The sequence below is a fragment of the Pristiophorus japonicus genome, chromosome 1, assembly GCF_044704955.1.
Source record: "Pristiophorus japonicus isolate sPriJap1 chromosome 1, sPriJap1.hap1, whole genome shotgun sequence".
NCBI classification, from domain to species: Eukaryota; Metazoa; Chordata; class Chondrichthyes; family Pristiophoridae; genus Pristiophorus; species Pristiophorus japonicus.
Window position 1 is genome coordinate 32,881,565 of NC_091977.1, and position 17,488 is coordinate 32,899,052.

Here is a 17,488-nt window from a genome sequence, read left to right on the forward strand (position 1 = left end):
CTATCTCCATATCCCTTGATTCCCTCAGTGCCTAAAAATCTATCGATCTCAGTCTTGAATATACTCAACGGCTGAGCATCCACAACCCTAAAGATTCACAACCCTCTGAGTGAAGACATTTCTCCTCATCTCAGTCCTAAATGGCCGACCACCTATTCTGAGACTATGACCCCTAGTTCTAGACTCTACAGCCAGGGGAAACTGCCTCTCAACATCTACCCTGTCAAGCCCTTTATTGATTGAAACAGTTTATAATTTCCCTCCAGGGACTTGAGCACATAAATCTAGGCTGACACTCCAGTGCAGTGCTGAGGGTGTGCTGCACTGTCAGAGGTACTGTCTTTCAGATGAAATGTTAAACTGAGGCCCTGTCTGCCTTCTCAGGTGGACGTAAAAGATCCCTTGGCACTATTTGAAAGAAGAGCAGGAGAATTATCCCGGTGTCCTGGCCAATATTTATCCCTGAATCAACATAATAAAAACAGTTTATCCAGTCATTATCACATTGCTGTTTGTGGGAACTTGTTGAGTGCAAATTGGCTGCCGCGTTTCCCACATTACAACAGTGACTCCACACCAAAAGAACTTCGGCTGTAAAGCACTTTGAGACGTTCGGTGGTGGTGAAAGGCACTATATAAATACAAGTCTTTGTTTCTTTCTTTCGGTTCATTTTCAGTCATGTTTTCCCACATTTTCTATCCTTGTACAGTGTATCGTTGAATTAATTCATAAACTCGCGAGGCAGAGTAAACACGCAATGTTGGGTAACCCCTGCGACGGATACACGACGTACAATACACTTTTGCCTTTTATTTTAAAGATATTTAACAAGATATAAAAATACTGATCACAGTGAGCTCTTACAGTTGTTAACTGCTATGAACAGGAATGTTGCACAACATTTTGGTGGCAATAAATTAGATATAGATTCATTATTTAAAAACAAAAAAAATTAGCTTGAAAAGATCTAGACCTTTTGGTCATCGGCGTGTCACATGAAGCCCGGGTGAGTTCCTTGCAGGACCTGTAGCCTCCAGGTAAGTTTCTACATTGTATGTCTGCATTTCTTTTGAAACATGCAGTGTCGGGGTTTGCTTCGGGTCCTCCTGCGTCTCCGGAGCACTGCTGAATCCAAGATGTAAATACCATCCATTTTTTTTTATACAACGTTCTTCCCCCTCGGTAGTAGCGTCCATGTGAAAGTCTGACAATGGTTCTTTTGACGTCAAATATTGACACTGTCAATAATAGTCAGGGTGCGGTCTTCTCCAGTGCGAGGGGACGCAGCGACAAACCTCCTCGCTGAAGTAAAAGCCCTGGCCGCAGCGCCTCGGCCGGGCAGCACAGGGTGGCCTGTAGCAACTGTGGGATGGAAGCAAATCGAGATTATTGTCTTACACAATCTATGTACAAGGAACAGTTAATCATGCCGCTCCATTCCCATATTGGCTGGCGTCAATTAGTGCATGAGGACCATACCGGCATCTTTAGGACTGAATAAGTCTATTTTATCGCTGCGTGCGTAGGCACCTTAACTGTGCAGGCTGCACAACAACCAATGGCACTGATACAACGCAATTAACATAGAAAAACGTCCCAAGGAGCTGCATAGGAGCGTTATCGAACATAATTTGACCCCCAGCCACATAAGGGGATATTAGAACAGCCTGGTCAAAGAGGTAAGTTTTAAGGAACGTCTTAAAGGAGGAGACAGAGGCGGAGAGGTTTAGGCAGGGAAATACTAGTGTTTAGGGCCCGGGCAGCTGAAGGCACGGCTGCCGATGGTGGAGTGATGAAAATTGGGGATGCGCAAGAGGGCAGAATTGGAGGAGTGCAGAGATCTCGGAGGGTTGTAGGGCTGGAGGAGGTTACAGAGATAGAGAGGGGCGAGGCCATGGAGGGATTAGAAAACAAGGATGAGAATACATGAGTCCAAAGCGCCACAAAATTCCAATAGGACAAACCAACAAATATGAGACATGGCGCACAAATAGGACTCGGCTACCTGTGCTATGCGAGCCAGTTGATTTGGGCAATGAAATTGTATGAGTCACAGTTTGGATACCCCTGTTCTACTGCATATCTCCACCTTCATTCCCTTTATTTAAGGAAATGGTGTTAAACTATTGAGGTGACAAGTTAGTGGTGAGGAACGGTCAATATAGAGACCCAGCACTGAGCCCTGCAGAACCCCACAGGATACAGCCCTCCAGTCTCAAAAACATCATCAACCATCAACTTCTTGTCTCTAAGCCAATTTTGGATCCAACTTGCTACTTTGCCCTGGATACCATGGGCTATAACTTTCATGACCATTTTATCATGTGGGACCTTATCAAAAGCTTTGCTAAAATCCATATACATTACATCATACGCACCACCCTCAACGACCCTCCTGGCTACCTCCTCGAAAAATTAAATCAAGTAAGTTAGACACAACCTTCCAGTAACAAATCCATGCTGACTGTCCTTGATTAAACCATGACTTTCCAAATGAAGATTTATCCTGTCCTTCAGGATTTTTTCCAATAACTTTCCCACTACTGAGGTTAGGGTGACTGGTCTGTAATTACTCAGTCTATCCCTTTCTCCCTTTTTAAACAAAGTACAACATTAGCAGTCCTCCAGTCCTCTGGCACCGCACCTGTAGCCAGAGAGGATTGGAAAATGATGGTCAGAGCCTCTGCTATTTCCTCTTTTGCTTCTATTAACAGCCTGGGACAATTTCATCCAGGCCTGGGGATTTATCCACTTTCAAAGCTGCTAAGCCCCTTAGTACTTCCTGTTTCCCCCTATGTTTATCTCGTCTAATATGTCACACTTCTCCTCCCTGATTGCAATGTCTGCATCGCCCCTCTCTTTTGTGAAAACAGATGCAAAGTATTCATTAAGAATCATAGCGATATCTTCTGGATGTGGACAAAATCTGGAACTCTCCCCTAAAGAGTTGTAGAGGCTTGTCCAATTGAAAGTTTAAAAACTGAGACTGATGAATTTTTGTTAAGCAAGGGCATTAATGGATGTGGAACCAAGCAGGTAACTGGAGTTAACATACAGATCAGCCATGAGCTAATTGAGTGGTGGAACAGGCTCGAGGGGTTGAATGGCTTGCTCCTATTGCTATGTACCATCTAGCAGGTCGGTCAGCATCTGAAAGAAAAAGGTAGAACAACTTTTTGGGGGAAACCCTTCATCATTAGTCCTGATGAGCGGTCACACCTCAAATGTTGATTTACCTTATGTTTCCTCTATGTTGACACCATCACTGTAAGACAAGGGCAGCAGGCGCATGGGATCACCACCACCTCCACGTTCCCCTCCAAGTCACACACCATCCTGACTTGAAAATATATCACCGTTCCTTCATCTTCGCTGGGTCAAAATCCTGGAACTCCCTCCCTAACTGCACTGTTGGAGTACCTTCACCGCAAGGACTGCAGCGGTTCAAGATGGCGGCTCACACCAATAAATGCTGGCCTTAACAGCGATGCACACATCCCGTATCTGAATGTAAAAAAAAATAACACAATGCAACAGAGACAAAAGAAAAGTCTCCACTACTGGATGGATTCACTGGAAATGTACATAGAAACATAGAAAATAGGTGCAGGAATAGGCCATTCGGCCCTTCGAGCCTGCACCACCATTCAATACGGTCATGGCTGACCATGCAACTTCAGTACCCCTTTCTTGTTTTCTCTCCATACCCCTTGATCCCTTTAGCTGTAAGGGCCACATCTAGCTCCCTTTTGAATATATCCAACGAACAGGCCTCAACAACTTTCTGTGTTAGAGAATTCCACAGGCTCACAATTCTCTGGGTGAAGAAGTTTCTCTTCATCTCAGCCCTATATGGCTTACCCCTTGTCCTTAGACTGTGACACCTGGTTCTGGACTTCCCCAACATCGGGAACATTCTTCCTGCATCTAACCTGTCCAATCCCGTCAGAATTTTATATGTTTCTATGAGATCCCCTCTCATTCTTCTAAATTCCAGTGAATATAAGCCAAGTCGATCCAGTCTTTCTTCATATTTCAGTCCTGCCATCACCAAGGCCCTGTACAACTGCAGTAAGACCTCCCTGCTCCTCTACTCAAATCCTCTCGCTATGAAGGCCAACATGCCATTTGCCTTCTTCACCGCCTGCTGTACCTGCATGCCAACTTTCAATGACTGATATACCATGGCACCCAGGTCTCATTGCACCTCCCCTTTTCCTAATCTGTCACCATTCAGATAATATTCTACCTCCCTGTTTTTGCCACCAAAGTGAATAACCTCACATTTATCTAGATTATACTGCATCTGCCATGCATTTGCCCACTCACCTAACCTGTCCAAGTCACCCTGCAGCCTCTTAGCATCCTCCTCACAGCTCACACTGCCACCCAGCTTAGTGTCATCGTCTAAATCATTTATGTATATTGTAAATAGCTGGGGGCCCAGCACTGAACCTTCCCGTACCCCACTAGGCACTGCCTGCCATTCTGAAAAGGATTTGTTTATTCCTACTCTTTGCTTCCTGCCTGCCAACCAGTTTCTATCCACGTTAATACATTACCCCCAATACCATGTGCTTTAATTTTGCACACTAATCTCTTGTGTGGGACCATGTCAAAAGCCTTTTGAAAGTCCAAATACACCACATCCACTGGTTCTCCCTTGTCCACTCTACTAGTTACATCCTCAGAAGGAGGAATAAAGCTGTATCAAGCAGATGTGTTATTATGAACGTTGTCCAATGGGGAAAAGTCAGACCAAAGTTTGCGCCAGATTGCTAGTGACTCCAGTGACTCCTACTGGAAGTACCTTGCATGTACGTTGGGTGTAGGCAGGTGCAGGTTAGGCTCTGATGCCCTCCACGCTCAAATAGCCACCGGCACACACTGTACTGGCTCACTCATGAAGAATAGCCATTTGTGATAGGTACCAGAGGCTGCCTTCCAGCATGGAACTGCACCCCAGCAAAGAGTCAGGACCTTCAAGATAGGAAGGAGAAGAGGTGAGAGAATTGACTGAACGAGGCAGGGGAAAAAATAATGATCACATTTTATTTATTAAAAAAAATACAATTTACTCATAATCTAAACTCTTCTGATCACTAAGATTTCTAAAATAAGGTGGTGGAAAGCTTACTTCCTACTATTTGGTGTTGATCACTGAGTAAATAATAAATTAGGGATATAGGAATAAGCCATTCAGCCCCCACCCTCTCGAGTCTGTCCTGCCATTCAATGGCTGATTTGTACCTGAACTCCATTTACCCGCTGTGGTTACGTACCCCTCAATACCCTAACCTAACAAAAAGCTCAGTTTTGGAACTTGCAATTGACCCAGCCTCAAGATTGTGGATTATTTCCAGGGTACATTAGCTGCTTACTTGTTTAAGAAGCACCACACATTCCGAAAAATCTTATAAAGCTAACTCCGCTCAGTCTTTCAAAAACCTCTCAACCCAACTAAAATATTTAATTCCGCAAAAAGAATTGGGAGAACTAAAGAACGACTGGGGTCGGCATTTGCTGCTGTGAATGTGATAATGCCCACATGCTAATGTTGCCTTTAAGCTGTGCGGCCGTGCGATGCTCTGGAGGTCCCGTGCAGCCAGCTCACCGGCATTTTGAATGGGCTGCGCAGCCCGTTAAAGGGGCTGTGTGGCCCAAAAATAAAATGAAAGGGAACAGTGTCCAAATATCGATCCCTGAGGGACACCACTGTGTACTTTGTGCTCGATCAGGCCAACATCTCCAGCATCGAAGCACTGACCACACTCGACCAGCTCCAGTGGGCGGGCCACAGTGTCCGCAGGCCCAACACGAGACTCCCAAAGCAAGCGCTCGATTCGGAACTCCTACACAGCAGGCGATCCCCAGGTGGGCAGAGGAAATGTTTCAAGGACACCCTCAAAGCCTCCTTGATAAAGTGTAACATCCTCACTGACACCTGGGAGTCCCTTGGCCAAAAACCACCCTAAGTGGAGGAAGAGCATCTGGGAGGGCACTGAGCACCTTGAGTCTCGTCGCAAGAGCATGCAGAAAATATGCGAAGTCAGCGGAAGCAGCGTGCGGAAAACCAAACTCCTTACCCACCCTTTCCTTCAACGACTGTCTGTCCCACCTGTGACAGAGACTGTAACTCCCGTAGTGGACTGTTCATTCACCTAAGAACTCACTCTTAGAGTGGAAGCAAGTTTTCCTCGATTTCGAGGGACTGCCTATGATGATGACTTTCTTCCAGTCTGATAAACAATCATTCACCACTACTCTCTGCTTTCTGTCCATTTTCCAATTTTATATTCATGCTGCAATTGACCATTTAATGCCATGGGCTTCAATTTTGCCAACAAGTCTAATATGTGGTACTTTATCAGACACCTTTTGAAAGTCCATATACATGACATCAACTGCACAACCTTCATCAACACTCTTCGTTAATTCATTGAAGAATGCAATCAAGTTTGACAGATGTAATATATGCACTTTTGAGTATGCTCATAGGTTTGTAGACCTGTTCCACTGTGAGTGGCCTAGCCAGTCTCGTAATGTTCACAAGACTCAATAAAATCCCAGTCAGTTGGGTTTTGGTCATCCACGATGAGGTATGCAGTTGTGAGCATTGTGGATGAACTGGTAATGTGTAGTGTGATTGTTAAACTTTTGTTAATAAACCAACTAGTTCTTAATAGCAATGTGTTGCTATGAATTCTTAAGCAAAGTATCCATGAAGCAAATATATTACAACAGGCATGTTGGCTGTCACTTCTTAACCCAAATGACAATTCATTTTGTCCCGGATTATGGTCTTTAGAAATTTTCCCTCTGAATGTCGGGCTGACTGGACTGTAGTTACCTGGTTTATCTCCCTCCCCCTTTTTGAACAGGGGTGTAATGTTTGCTACCCTCTGACGCCACTCCCAGATACTTGTCAGTTTTATCCATCAGTCGACAGAATAATTTCAGTTGTGGAATATTTAGTCATAGACTGAGAACAGGCAAATCAAAGAGCACCGGCTACAGATTCAGGTTAAGAACTTAATTTGCAAAATAAATAACTGAAACCAAAACAAAATACTGCGGATACTGGAATCTGAAGTAAAAGCAGAAAATGCTGGAAATCTCAGCGGGTCAGGTAGCCTCTGTGAAGTGAAAAACAGAGTTCACGTTTCAAGTGGATGACCCTTCGTCAGAACTGATGAAGGGTCATCGACTTGAAACGTTACCTCTGCACAGATGCTGCTTGACCTACTGAGATTTCCAGCATTTTTTGTTTTTATTTCAAATAACTTAAACCATCTTGTTATCACCAATTGGAAGCAAAACGACTGCAGATGCAGTCCAAATGTGCTTAATTTATGTACATTTGCTGCAACTACAAACTGATATTCCTGTTTACTATAACTGACAAATTACCCATTATTCTTACTGCATTCGATTTATGGAAACTGTTTCTGCCTGGTTAAGTTAAATACTGTACAAACCACGTCTGTTATAGAGTTTCGCAATGTGGCAGTGCTACAGTTGGGAACCATTTCTGTCAAAGCCCCCTAGGATGACATATTAGACTTGACGTTTGGGGTATAGGCTCTTTGTGCTGTTAAGTTTACTGCTTTGTCTCATAACAGGCTTTTACTTGGCATGAGCAACCACTTTCAGGTAAAATAATCCTGCTGTTGGCTTCAAGTCGTAGCAGTGGGTTCAGACAGGGTAATTGGGACAGGACAACGATTCATCAATTCTAAGCTGCCGTCTGAGGCGAGGACTGACGGAAGCAGACCTTATTTCTGAAACACAAAAGTTGTGATTTAAAAACAAGGCATTTCCTCTCGTGTTATTACTGGGATAAGACTTCAACTGTGTATCCAAACTCATAGTGGGAGACAAGGATGTGTATTAAGGAGGCTGCACGTATCAGACCCAATCTATCCAGTATGCTATTCTTTGCTCAGTCTTTAGCTTAAACGGGGAGATTAATATCCTGCATAACAACAGTGACAACACTTCAAAAGTACCTCATTGGCTGTAAAGCACTTTGGGCATCCTGAGGCTGTGAAAGGCGCTGTATCAATCAAGTTTGCAGATGACACTAAGTTGGGTGGCAGTGTGAGCTGTGAGGAGGATGCTAAGAGACTACAGGGTGACTTGGACAGGTTAGGTGAGTGGGCAAATGCATGGCAGATGCAGTATAATGTAGATAAATGTGAGGTTATCCACTTTGGTGGCAAAAACAGGAAGGCAGAATATTATCTGAAGGGTGACAGATTAGGAAAAGGAAAGGTGCAACGAGACCTGGGTGTCATGGTACATCAGTCATTGAAAGTTGGCATGCAGGTACAGCAGGCGGTGAAGAAAGCAAATGGCATGTTCGCCTTCATAGCGAAAGGAATTGAGTATAGGGGCAGGGAGGTCTTGCTGCAGTTGTACAGGGCCTTAGTGAGGCCACACCTTGAATATTGTGTTCAGTTTTGGTCTCCTAATCTGAGGAAGGACATTCTTGCTATTGAGGGAGTGCAGCGAAGGTTCACCAGACTGATTCCCAGGATGGCAGGACTGACATATGAAGAAAGACTGGATCGACTAGGCTTATATTCACTGGAATCTAGAAGAATGAGAGGAGATCTCAAAGAAACATATAAAATTCTGACGGGATTGGACAGGTTAGATGCAGTAAGAATGTTCCCGATGTTAGGGAAGTCCAGAACCAGGGGTCACAGTCTAAGGATAAGGGGTAAGCCATTTAGGACCAAGATGAGGAGAAACTTCTTCACTCAGAGAATTGTGCACTTGTGTACCACAGAAAGTTGTTGAGGCCAGTTCGTTAGATATATTCAAAAGGGAGTTAGATGTGGCCCTTATGGTTAAAGGGATCAAGGGGTACGGAGAGAAAGCAGGAGTAGGGTACTGAAGTTGCATGATCAGCCATGATCATATTGAATGGTGGTGCAGGCTCGAAGGGCCGAATGGCCTACTACTGTACCTATTTTCTATGTTTCTATAAGTTCTTTTAACATAACTAACTCCTAAGTACATTGGATAATAGTTTATTTCTAATATTTTTTATGAGGAATCTTTGTAAGTTTAATATATATGTCTGCCTGTTGCATATTTCCATGACAGAATTGGCAGGAGTGACCACCACAGGATCTTCCTGGAGACTAAGATGGCGAAATTGGCCCTTGCCCTGATGGGGGCGGTAACCTTCTGGGGGCAGCACTTTTAGTGCCCGGCACGGAAGTCTTGCCCCCGCCACTGCATGGGGCTTACTGCCCCTCAAAGGATGCGGCACGCAATCTCCCGTGCTCCTCTTCCTTTGGGGGCGGGTTCTGGTGCGCTACTGGGGCGAGATGTTCAGCGCTAAGCGGATGCCGCCAGGACAGCGTGCGACCAGGCCAGTAGCCCGGCACCCAAGGCGGAGTTCCGGGCTGCACGATGGCGGCCCGGACTACATTAGGGCGCCATCGTTGAACCAACCCGACAAAAAAAGATGGCGGCCCTGGGGCGATGGCACCCTCCCCTTTAATCACCGCCCCGAGAGCATTGACATCCGCCCGTGTAAGCCTCCCATGGCAAGTTCCCCCGCAGGCCGTTAAGGGGTTAGCGCGGGGCGGCGAAAGGTCGGGGCGTTAACCATGGAGCATAGCGCTGCCATGACAGCACCGCAGGAACCTCCTGGGCAACTTCCCGGGAGGCGGTACCCCCCCCCTGCCCTGGGTGCTAAAGGGGCAATAAAAAGGGGCAATTTTGCCCTCTAAATTCCTCTACACTGTGACATTCTCACTGTGCTAAGTGGTATAGATTAAGAACAGATCTAACAGCACAAAACTGGGCATCTGCAGCAGCAGAATTGTATTCCACCACAATCTGTAACCTCATGCCCAGCACATCACTCACATACATCACCGTCATGCCAGATGACCAACCTTAGTTCAATGAGGAGAGTAGAAGAGCACACCATGGCCAACACCAGGAGTACCTAAAAAGGAGGTTCCAACCTGGGGGAACTTCCACACAGGACTACATGCATGCTAACGAGTGGAAGCCAGAGCTAAGCGATCCTACAATCAACTGATCAGATCAAAACCCTGCAGTCCTGCCACATCCAATCGCAAATAGTGATGGGCAGTTAAGAAACTAATGGGGGGAGGAGGCTCCATAACTTCTCCAACTTCAATGATGTGCTGAAATGTTTGCAAACATTTTTAACCATAAGTACCGAGTGGGCGATTCTTGTGACGGGATTGGACAGGACGAATGTTCCTGATGTTGGGGAAGTCCAGAACCAGGGGTCACAGTCTAAAGATAAGGCCGACATATAGGACCGAGATGAGGAGAAACTTTTTCACCCAGAGAGTCGTGAACCTGTGGAATTCTCTACCACAGAAAGTTGTTGAGGCCAGTTCGTTAGATATATTCAAAAGGGAGTTCGATGTGGCCCTAACGGCTAAAGGCATCAGCAAGTATGGAGAGAAGCCAGGAGTGGGGTACTGAAGTTGCATGATCAGCTATGGTCATACTGAATGGTGGTGCAGGCTTAAAGGGCCGAATGGCCTGCTCCTACACCTATTTCCTATGTTTCTCTGTTTCTCGACCTCCTCCTGAGATCCCCATCACAAATGCCAGTCTTCAGCTAATTTGATTCATTTCCTGTGCTAAGTGGACTGTACACAGCAAAGGCAATAGGCAACGATAACATCCTGGCTGTAGTGCTGAAGACTTGTGCTCCAGAACTATCCCTGCTTCTAGCCAAGCTGTTCCAGTACAGCTACAACACTGGTATCTACCCGACAATGTGAAAAGTTGCTCAAGTAGGTCCTGCCCACAAAAAGCGAACTCTGCAGCCTCATTAGTGGTGCCCACTGGGCCATCAGGGAGGGTGTCGGTCAGGCCAGCGGCCTGGCACCTGAGACAGGGTGTGGGGCTGCATGTTGGCGGCCCAGCCACCAGCGGCCGCCATTGTCGGGCCGACTGAAAAGGGTGGTCGGGACGCCCCGGCCACCACAACTTCCCACCCCGCCGGGCAATTTCCCCCAAGGGGCGCAAAGGGGTCAGCGCGCACGGCGATGATTGTGGGGCACGACACAAACCACTTATTGCCCACGAAGCCCCACATTTGACCAATTGTGGCACAAAGGAGCCCGAGCAAAACTGAAGTCAATGAGGAGCAGGGAGAAAAGTTTCCAGTGACTGGAGTCATATCTGGCACAAAGGAAGATGGTTGTGGTTATTGGATGCCAATGTGAGAATCCTGGGAAGTCTCCATTTTGGATTCCCCCTATGAACTAACATGGACTAAATGAAATAAGTATTACAGGCAACTCTCGATTATCCGGGTCTCTTGGGGATTGGGCTATGCTGGGTAAATAATTTCTCCGTTAGAGCGAGTAACATTATAAAGTTAAAACCCGATGCTTTCCCGGGCCGAAATTTTAAATCCCGTTACAACGGTTTCCCATTGGATGCGTATGCGGATAATCGCGAGTTGCCTATATTAGTTATAGGTTTAAATTTATATTAAGCAAGCCCTTAACCCTGATACCAATCATCTAAGCCCCAGGACATCGCTGCAGGATTTCCTGAGGGCAGTGTCCTGGACCTAACTATCTCCAACTGCTTCATCAATGACCTTCCCTCCATCATAAGGTCAGAAGTGGGGATGTTTGCCAATGATTGCACAGGGTTCAGGTACATTCACAATTCGTTAGATAATGAAGCAGTCCATGCCAGTACCTCCCCTTGACAATCAGTGGCATTACCATCGTTGAATCCTCCACCATCAACATCCTGGGGGGGTCACCATTGGCCAGAAACTTAACTGGGTAAGTCACATAAATAATGTGGCTACAAAAGCAGGTCAGAGGTTGGGTATTCTGTGGCGAGTGTCTCACCTCCTGACTCTCTAAAGTCATTTTACCACCTTTGCGGCACAAGTCAGGAGTGTGATGGAATAATGTCCACTTGCCTGGATGGGTGCAGTTCTCATAACACTCAAGAAGCTCAAAATCTGATTGATCGATACCCCATCCACCACCTTAAACATCCACTCCCTCCATTATTGGCGTGCCATGGTTGCATTGTGTACTATCTAAAGGCTGCACTGCAGCAACTCGCCAAAGCAGCACCTCCCAAACCCGCAACCTCCATCACCTGACAAGGACAGCAGATGCATGGTAACATCCTCTCCAAGTCACACACCATCCTTACTTAGAAGTATAAAGCATATCGCCATTTCTTCATTGTCACTGGCTCAAAATCTCAGAACCCCCTCCCTCACAGCACTGTGGGAGCACCTTCGCCACACGAACTGCAGCGATTTAGAAAGGCAGCTCACCACCACCTTCTCAAGGGCAATTACGGATGGGCAATAAATGTCAGCCTTGCCAGTGACACCCACATCCCATGAATTAATTTTTGTGAAAAGCATGAAGAAAAAGGATAGTGCTTCATCACATTGTCACAATGTCTCAAAACACTTCAATAACAACTTGCTGTTGGTATCACCGTAAAAAACAGGACATGCCTTACGTAAGGATATGTGCTGGCACAACACTCACCTGCAGGTCTTAGGGTGAAACCTCTTTCCTCTCAGAAAGCATTTGTTTGGAGACTGTGTACATTCGCAGGCACATTTTACTGGGTTCAAAGGCTGGTTTCCCGGACAGCTTTTTTTGCAAATACACTCGCAAGAATCGGCATCAAACTGCTTGTGTGGACCACATATGGCGGGATACAGTCCGTTTCTGCATACGCACTGACACGAGTCCTTATCCAGCTCTCTGTGGCGTCCGCAGCTAGAGTGGCGAAGGCCTCCTTTACAGACACACTGACAGGTACCCTCATCCAGTTCTTTATTAGGCCCACAGACACTGTAGAAGCCAATGTCTCCATCTGTGAAAGAAAGAAAAACAATCAGATACATTCTTTGAGGGAACATGGCTCAATAAATTGTAAGATACGCTATAAAATTATGCATGTAAATTAGGGCTTTCATAAAATGCTTGATAAAGTGCCATGCAATAATAATAACAATAACTTGTATTTATATAGTGCATTTGACGTCCTAAGGCACTTCACAGGAGTATTATAAGACAAAAATGTTGACCACATAAGGCGAAATTAGGGTAGGTGGCCAAAAGCTTGGACATAGTGCTAGGTTTGCAAGAGTGTCTTAACGGAGGAGGGAGAGTTGGAGAGGTTTAGGGAGGAAATTCCAGAGCTTAGGGCCTAGGTCTTGGCAGCTGAAGGCACGGCCACCAATGATTGGCAATTATAATCAGGGATGCTCAGGAGGGCAGAGACGCAATAGAATGATGGCAAATGTTGCTCTTTAGCACGTGAGCATAAGGCATTGCCTGAGTGGACCGCACAGGGGTAAATGAAAGAAAAACTTGCATTTATATAGCGCCCTTCACGACCAACAGACGTCCCAAAGCGCTTTACAGCCAATGAAGTACTTTTTGAAGTGGAGTGACTGTTCGAATGGATGGATGATCAGATGAGTTCTGTTATGGGTATGCGCTTCCCGTTGCTTGATTTTCCTGTATGTACCGTACCCAGGTGATCTACTGGACCCAGGTGTAGGAACAGGAAGATCTACCTCATATAGTGCAACAGAAATATTCAGCTCTCCCACTGAAATATTTCCATTCGTTCCAAGAGTCCAGCAAAATCATTATTTCTCTCATTGTTTTGAGTAAGATGTCAGCTTTGGTTCCGTGGTAGCACTCTCATCTCAGATTCAAAAGGTCGTGGATTCAACCCCTACTTTGCCATTCATAAGAACATAAGAACATAAGAATTAGGAACAGAAGTAGGCCATCTAGCCCCTCAAGCCTGCTCCGCCATTCAACAAGATCATGGCTGATCTGGCCGTGGACTCAGCTCCACTTACCCGCCCGCTCCTCGTAACCCTTAATTCCCTTATTGGTTAAAAATCTATCTATCTGTGACTTGAATACATTCAATGAGCTAGCCTCAACTGCTTCCTTGGGCAGAAAATTCCACAGATTCACAACCCTCTGGGAGAAGAAATTCCTTCTCAACTCGGTTTTAAATTGGCTCCCCCGTATTTTGAGGCTGTGCCCCCTAGTTCTAGTCTCCCCGACCAGTGGAAACAACCTCTCTGCCTCTATCTTGTCTATCCCTTTCATTATTTTAAATGTTTCTATAAGATCACCCCTCATCCTTCTGAACTCCAACGAGTAAAGACTCAGTCTACTCAATCTATCATTATAAGGTAACCCCCTCATCTCCGGAATCAGCCTAGTGAATCGTCTCTGTACCCCCTCCAAAGCTAGTATATCCTTCCTTAAGTAAGGTGACCAAAACTGCACGCAGTACTCCAGGTGCGGCCTCACCAATACTCTATACAGTTGCAGAAGGACCTCCCTGCTTTTGTACTCCATCCCTCTCACAATGAAGGCCAACATTCCATTCACCTTCCTGATTACCTGCTGCACCTGCAAACTAACATTTTGGGATTCATGCACAAGGACCCCCAGGTCCCTCTGCACCGCAGCATGTTGTAATTTCTCCCCATTCAAATAATATTCCCTTTTACTGTTTTTTTCCCCAAGGTGGATGACCTCACACTTTCCGACGTTGTATTCCATCTGCCAAACCTTAGCCCATTCGCTTAACCTATCTAAATCTCTTTGCAGCCTTTGTGTCCTCTACACAACCCGCTTTCCCACTAATTCCAGGTGGACATAAAATATCCCATAGCCACTACTTTAATGGGAAAGAGGGGAGTTCTCCCCAGTGTCCTGGCCCATATTGATCCCTGAAATAACACCTCAACAACAACTTGTATTTATAGAGCGCCTTTAACAAAGTGAAACATCACAAGGCGATTCACGGGACTATTATGAGACAAATAATTTGACACCGAGCCACATAAGTAGAAATTAGTGCAGGTGACCAAAAGCTTAGTCAAAGAGGTAGGTTTTAAGGAGCGTCTTGAAGGATAAAATGGAGGTAGAGAGGCGGAGAGGTTTAGGCAGGGAGTTCCAGAGCTTGAGGCCTAGGCGACAGAAGGCACGGCCTTCAGTGGTTGAGCGATTATAATCAAGGATGCCAAGAGGGCAGAATTAGAGGAGCGCAGACATCTCGGGAGGTTGTGGGGCTGGAGGAGGTTACGGAGATAGGGATAGGTGAGGCCATGGAGGGATTTGAAAACAAAGATGAGAATTTTGAAATCGAGGCATTGCTCATCCAGGAGCCAATGTTGGTCAGCGAGCACAGGGGTGAGCGGGATTTGGTGCGAGTTAGGACACGGACAGCTGAGCTTTGGATCAAAACTGATTATCTGTTCGTTATCTCATTGTTTGTGGGAGCTTGCTGTGCGCAATGTGGCTGCTGCATTTCCTACATTACAACAGGTTTCAGACTTCAAAAGTACTTCACTGGCTATAAAGTGCTTTGAGACGTCCTGAGGTTGTGAACAGCTCTAAATAAATGCAAGTCTTTCTTTTGTTCTTTTTCTTACTCTGCAGAAAAAATCAGGGGCTAAGTACGCATAGTCTAGTCTCCCATCGGGCCGTTAAGGAGCAGGAATGCCAGACACCCAGTTATCTAAGTCCAGAGACTATAGGCACAGATATTGCAGAGCCAAGGGTGAGGGACACCCAGACATGTGCAGTGGTCCTACTACTGTTTAATCAACTAAACCTGCACAGCCTCCCAGTGCACTATCAACTTCTCACTGTTTATCCAACCTGCAACTACCTACAGGGCACTGACTTGCAGGGTTATGCAGAGCTGAGTTGGAAGAATCCCAGGCCCCAGAAACAGGATTAACCCTCCAGTTTTCATTAATGAGCCAGGTTGGCTGGTTAAGTATGAACTGTACTGTGGACCTGTCTCGCTCAGGTGTCGCAGTTCCAAATCTGCAATGCAGGATTGACTTGGATCCCGTCTTCCAATTCCAGGCGAGTCACCTTTGCACTGCCTCCCCACAAGAAAGCAGTACCTACTTGGTCATTGTACAAGTGACAAGCGCATGGTTTAAACCCACGCAGGTACCAGGAGCTCTTCTTGAGTGGCTTGGTGAGCACTCCAACTCATCGTGACAACTTCCATGTCTCCATTTCCTTCTCAGCTATACAACGCAGGGTGGAAGGACCTATCCAGGGCCGCTTGCAATGTGACAGACACCTTGGTCTTCTAGGTGTACAGACCCAGCACCATATACTAAGTTTATTCATCGTTAACTGCCTAGTCCTGGTCCTTATTCATTTTCAGCCAAAAGTCAGAGTTCGAATGTGCTGTGTCTTAAGTAACACAAAGGCTTGTAGCTGTAATTGTCACACACGGTAAATTTTGAATCTCAAGGGTGCCACTGTAGGGATGTCAAGTGCTTCCTGCAAGGACTGTCGGAATATCAGAGGATCAGACATCTTTAGCGTACGGTAACACAGTGGTAATATTACTGGACTAGTAATCCAGAGACCTGGACTAATGATCCGGAGACGTGAGTTCAAATCCCACCACGGAAGCTGGGGAATTTAAATTCAGTTAACTAAATAAATCTGGAATAATAAGCTAGCATCAGTAATGGTGACCATGAAACTACTGGGTTGTTGTAAAAGCCCATCTGGTTCACTAAATTCCTTTAGGGAAGGAAATCTGCCATCCTTATCTGATCTGTGCTAAATGTGACTCCAGACCCACAGCAATGTGGTTGACTCTTAACTGCCCTCTGAAAAGGCAGCTCACCACCACCTTCGCAAAGGCAATTAGGGATGGGCAATAAATGCTGGCCTTGCCAACAACACCCATATCCTGTGAATGAATTTTAAAATTAATCTGGGCTAATCCTGTGCTCATCCCAGCTGCCAATACAACTGCACGGAGCCCTGATATCAAATTTCCAAGTCTGCTTCCACCTTCAACTTTCTGTTCCAATAGCCTGTTAGCAGATTTCAAGCAACTAATACAACACAAAAGCAAAATTTTGGAAATCTGAAATAAAAACAGAAAATGCTGGAAATACTCAGCAGCTCAGGCAGCATCTGTGGAGAAACAGAGTTAATGTTTTAGGTTGATGACCCTTTGTCAGAACTGGAAAAAGTTAGAGATGCAACAATTTTTTAAGCAAGTGCAGGGGCAGGGAAAGGGGGAGGGGAGGAAAGAACAAAAGGCAATGTCTGTGATAGGGTGGAAGGCAGAAGAGCTTAAGAACTAATACATAAGAACATAAGAATTAGGAGCAGGAGTAGGCCATTTGGCCCCTCGAGCCTGCTCCGCCATTCAATAAGATCATGGCTGATCTGATCATGGACTCAGCTCCACTTCCCTGCCCCCTCCCCATAACCCTTTACTCCCTTATCACTCAAAAATCTGTCTATCTCTGCCTTAAATTTATTCAATGACCCAACCTCCACAGCTCTCTGGGGCAGAGAATGCCACAGATTTACAACCCTCTGAGAGAAGAAATTTCTCCTCATCTCAGTTTTACCTGCCTTCAGTTTTCAAGGTCCCAAGCTCTGGAAA

The 17,488-nt window shown here is 45.8% G+C and overlaps 1 protein-coding gene across 1 annotated transcript in view; it reads right to left on the minus strand.

The window, feature by feature from the left end:
• Window positions 1–791: 791 nt before the first annotated feature.
• Window positions 792–17,488, minus strand: part of vegfc (vascular endothelial growth factor c) — a 270,356-nt gene continuing 253,659 nt past the window's right edge. The window contains exons 6-7 of the mRNA XM_070878417.1: window positions 12,550–12,883; window positions 792–1,363 (exon numbers count right to left, since the gene is read on the minus strand). Of these exons, the coding sequence (XP_070734518.1) occupies window positions 1,243–1,363; window positions 12,550–12,883 (455 nt within the window). The 3' untranslated portion in view covers window positions 792–1,242. The remainder of the gene's footprint in view (window positions 1,364–12,549; window positions 12,884–17,488) is intronic.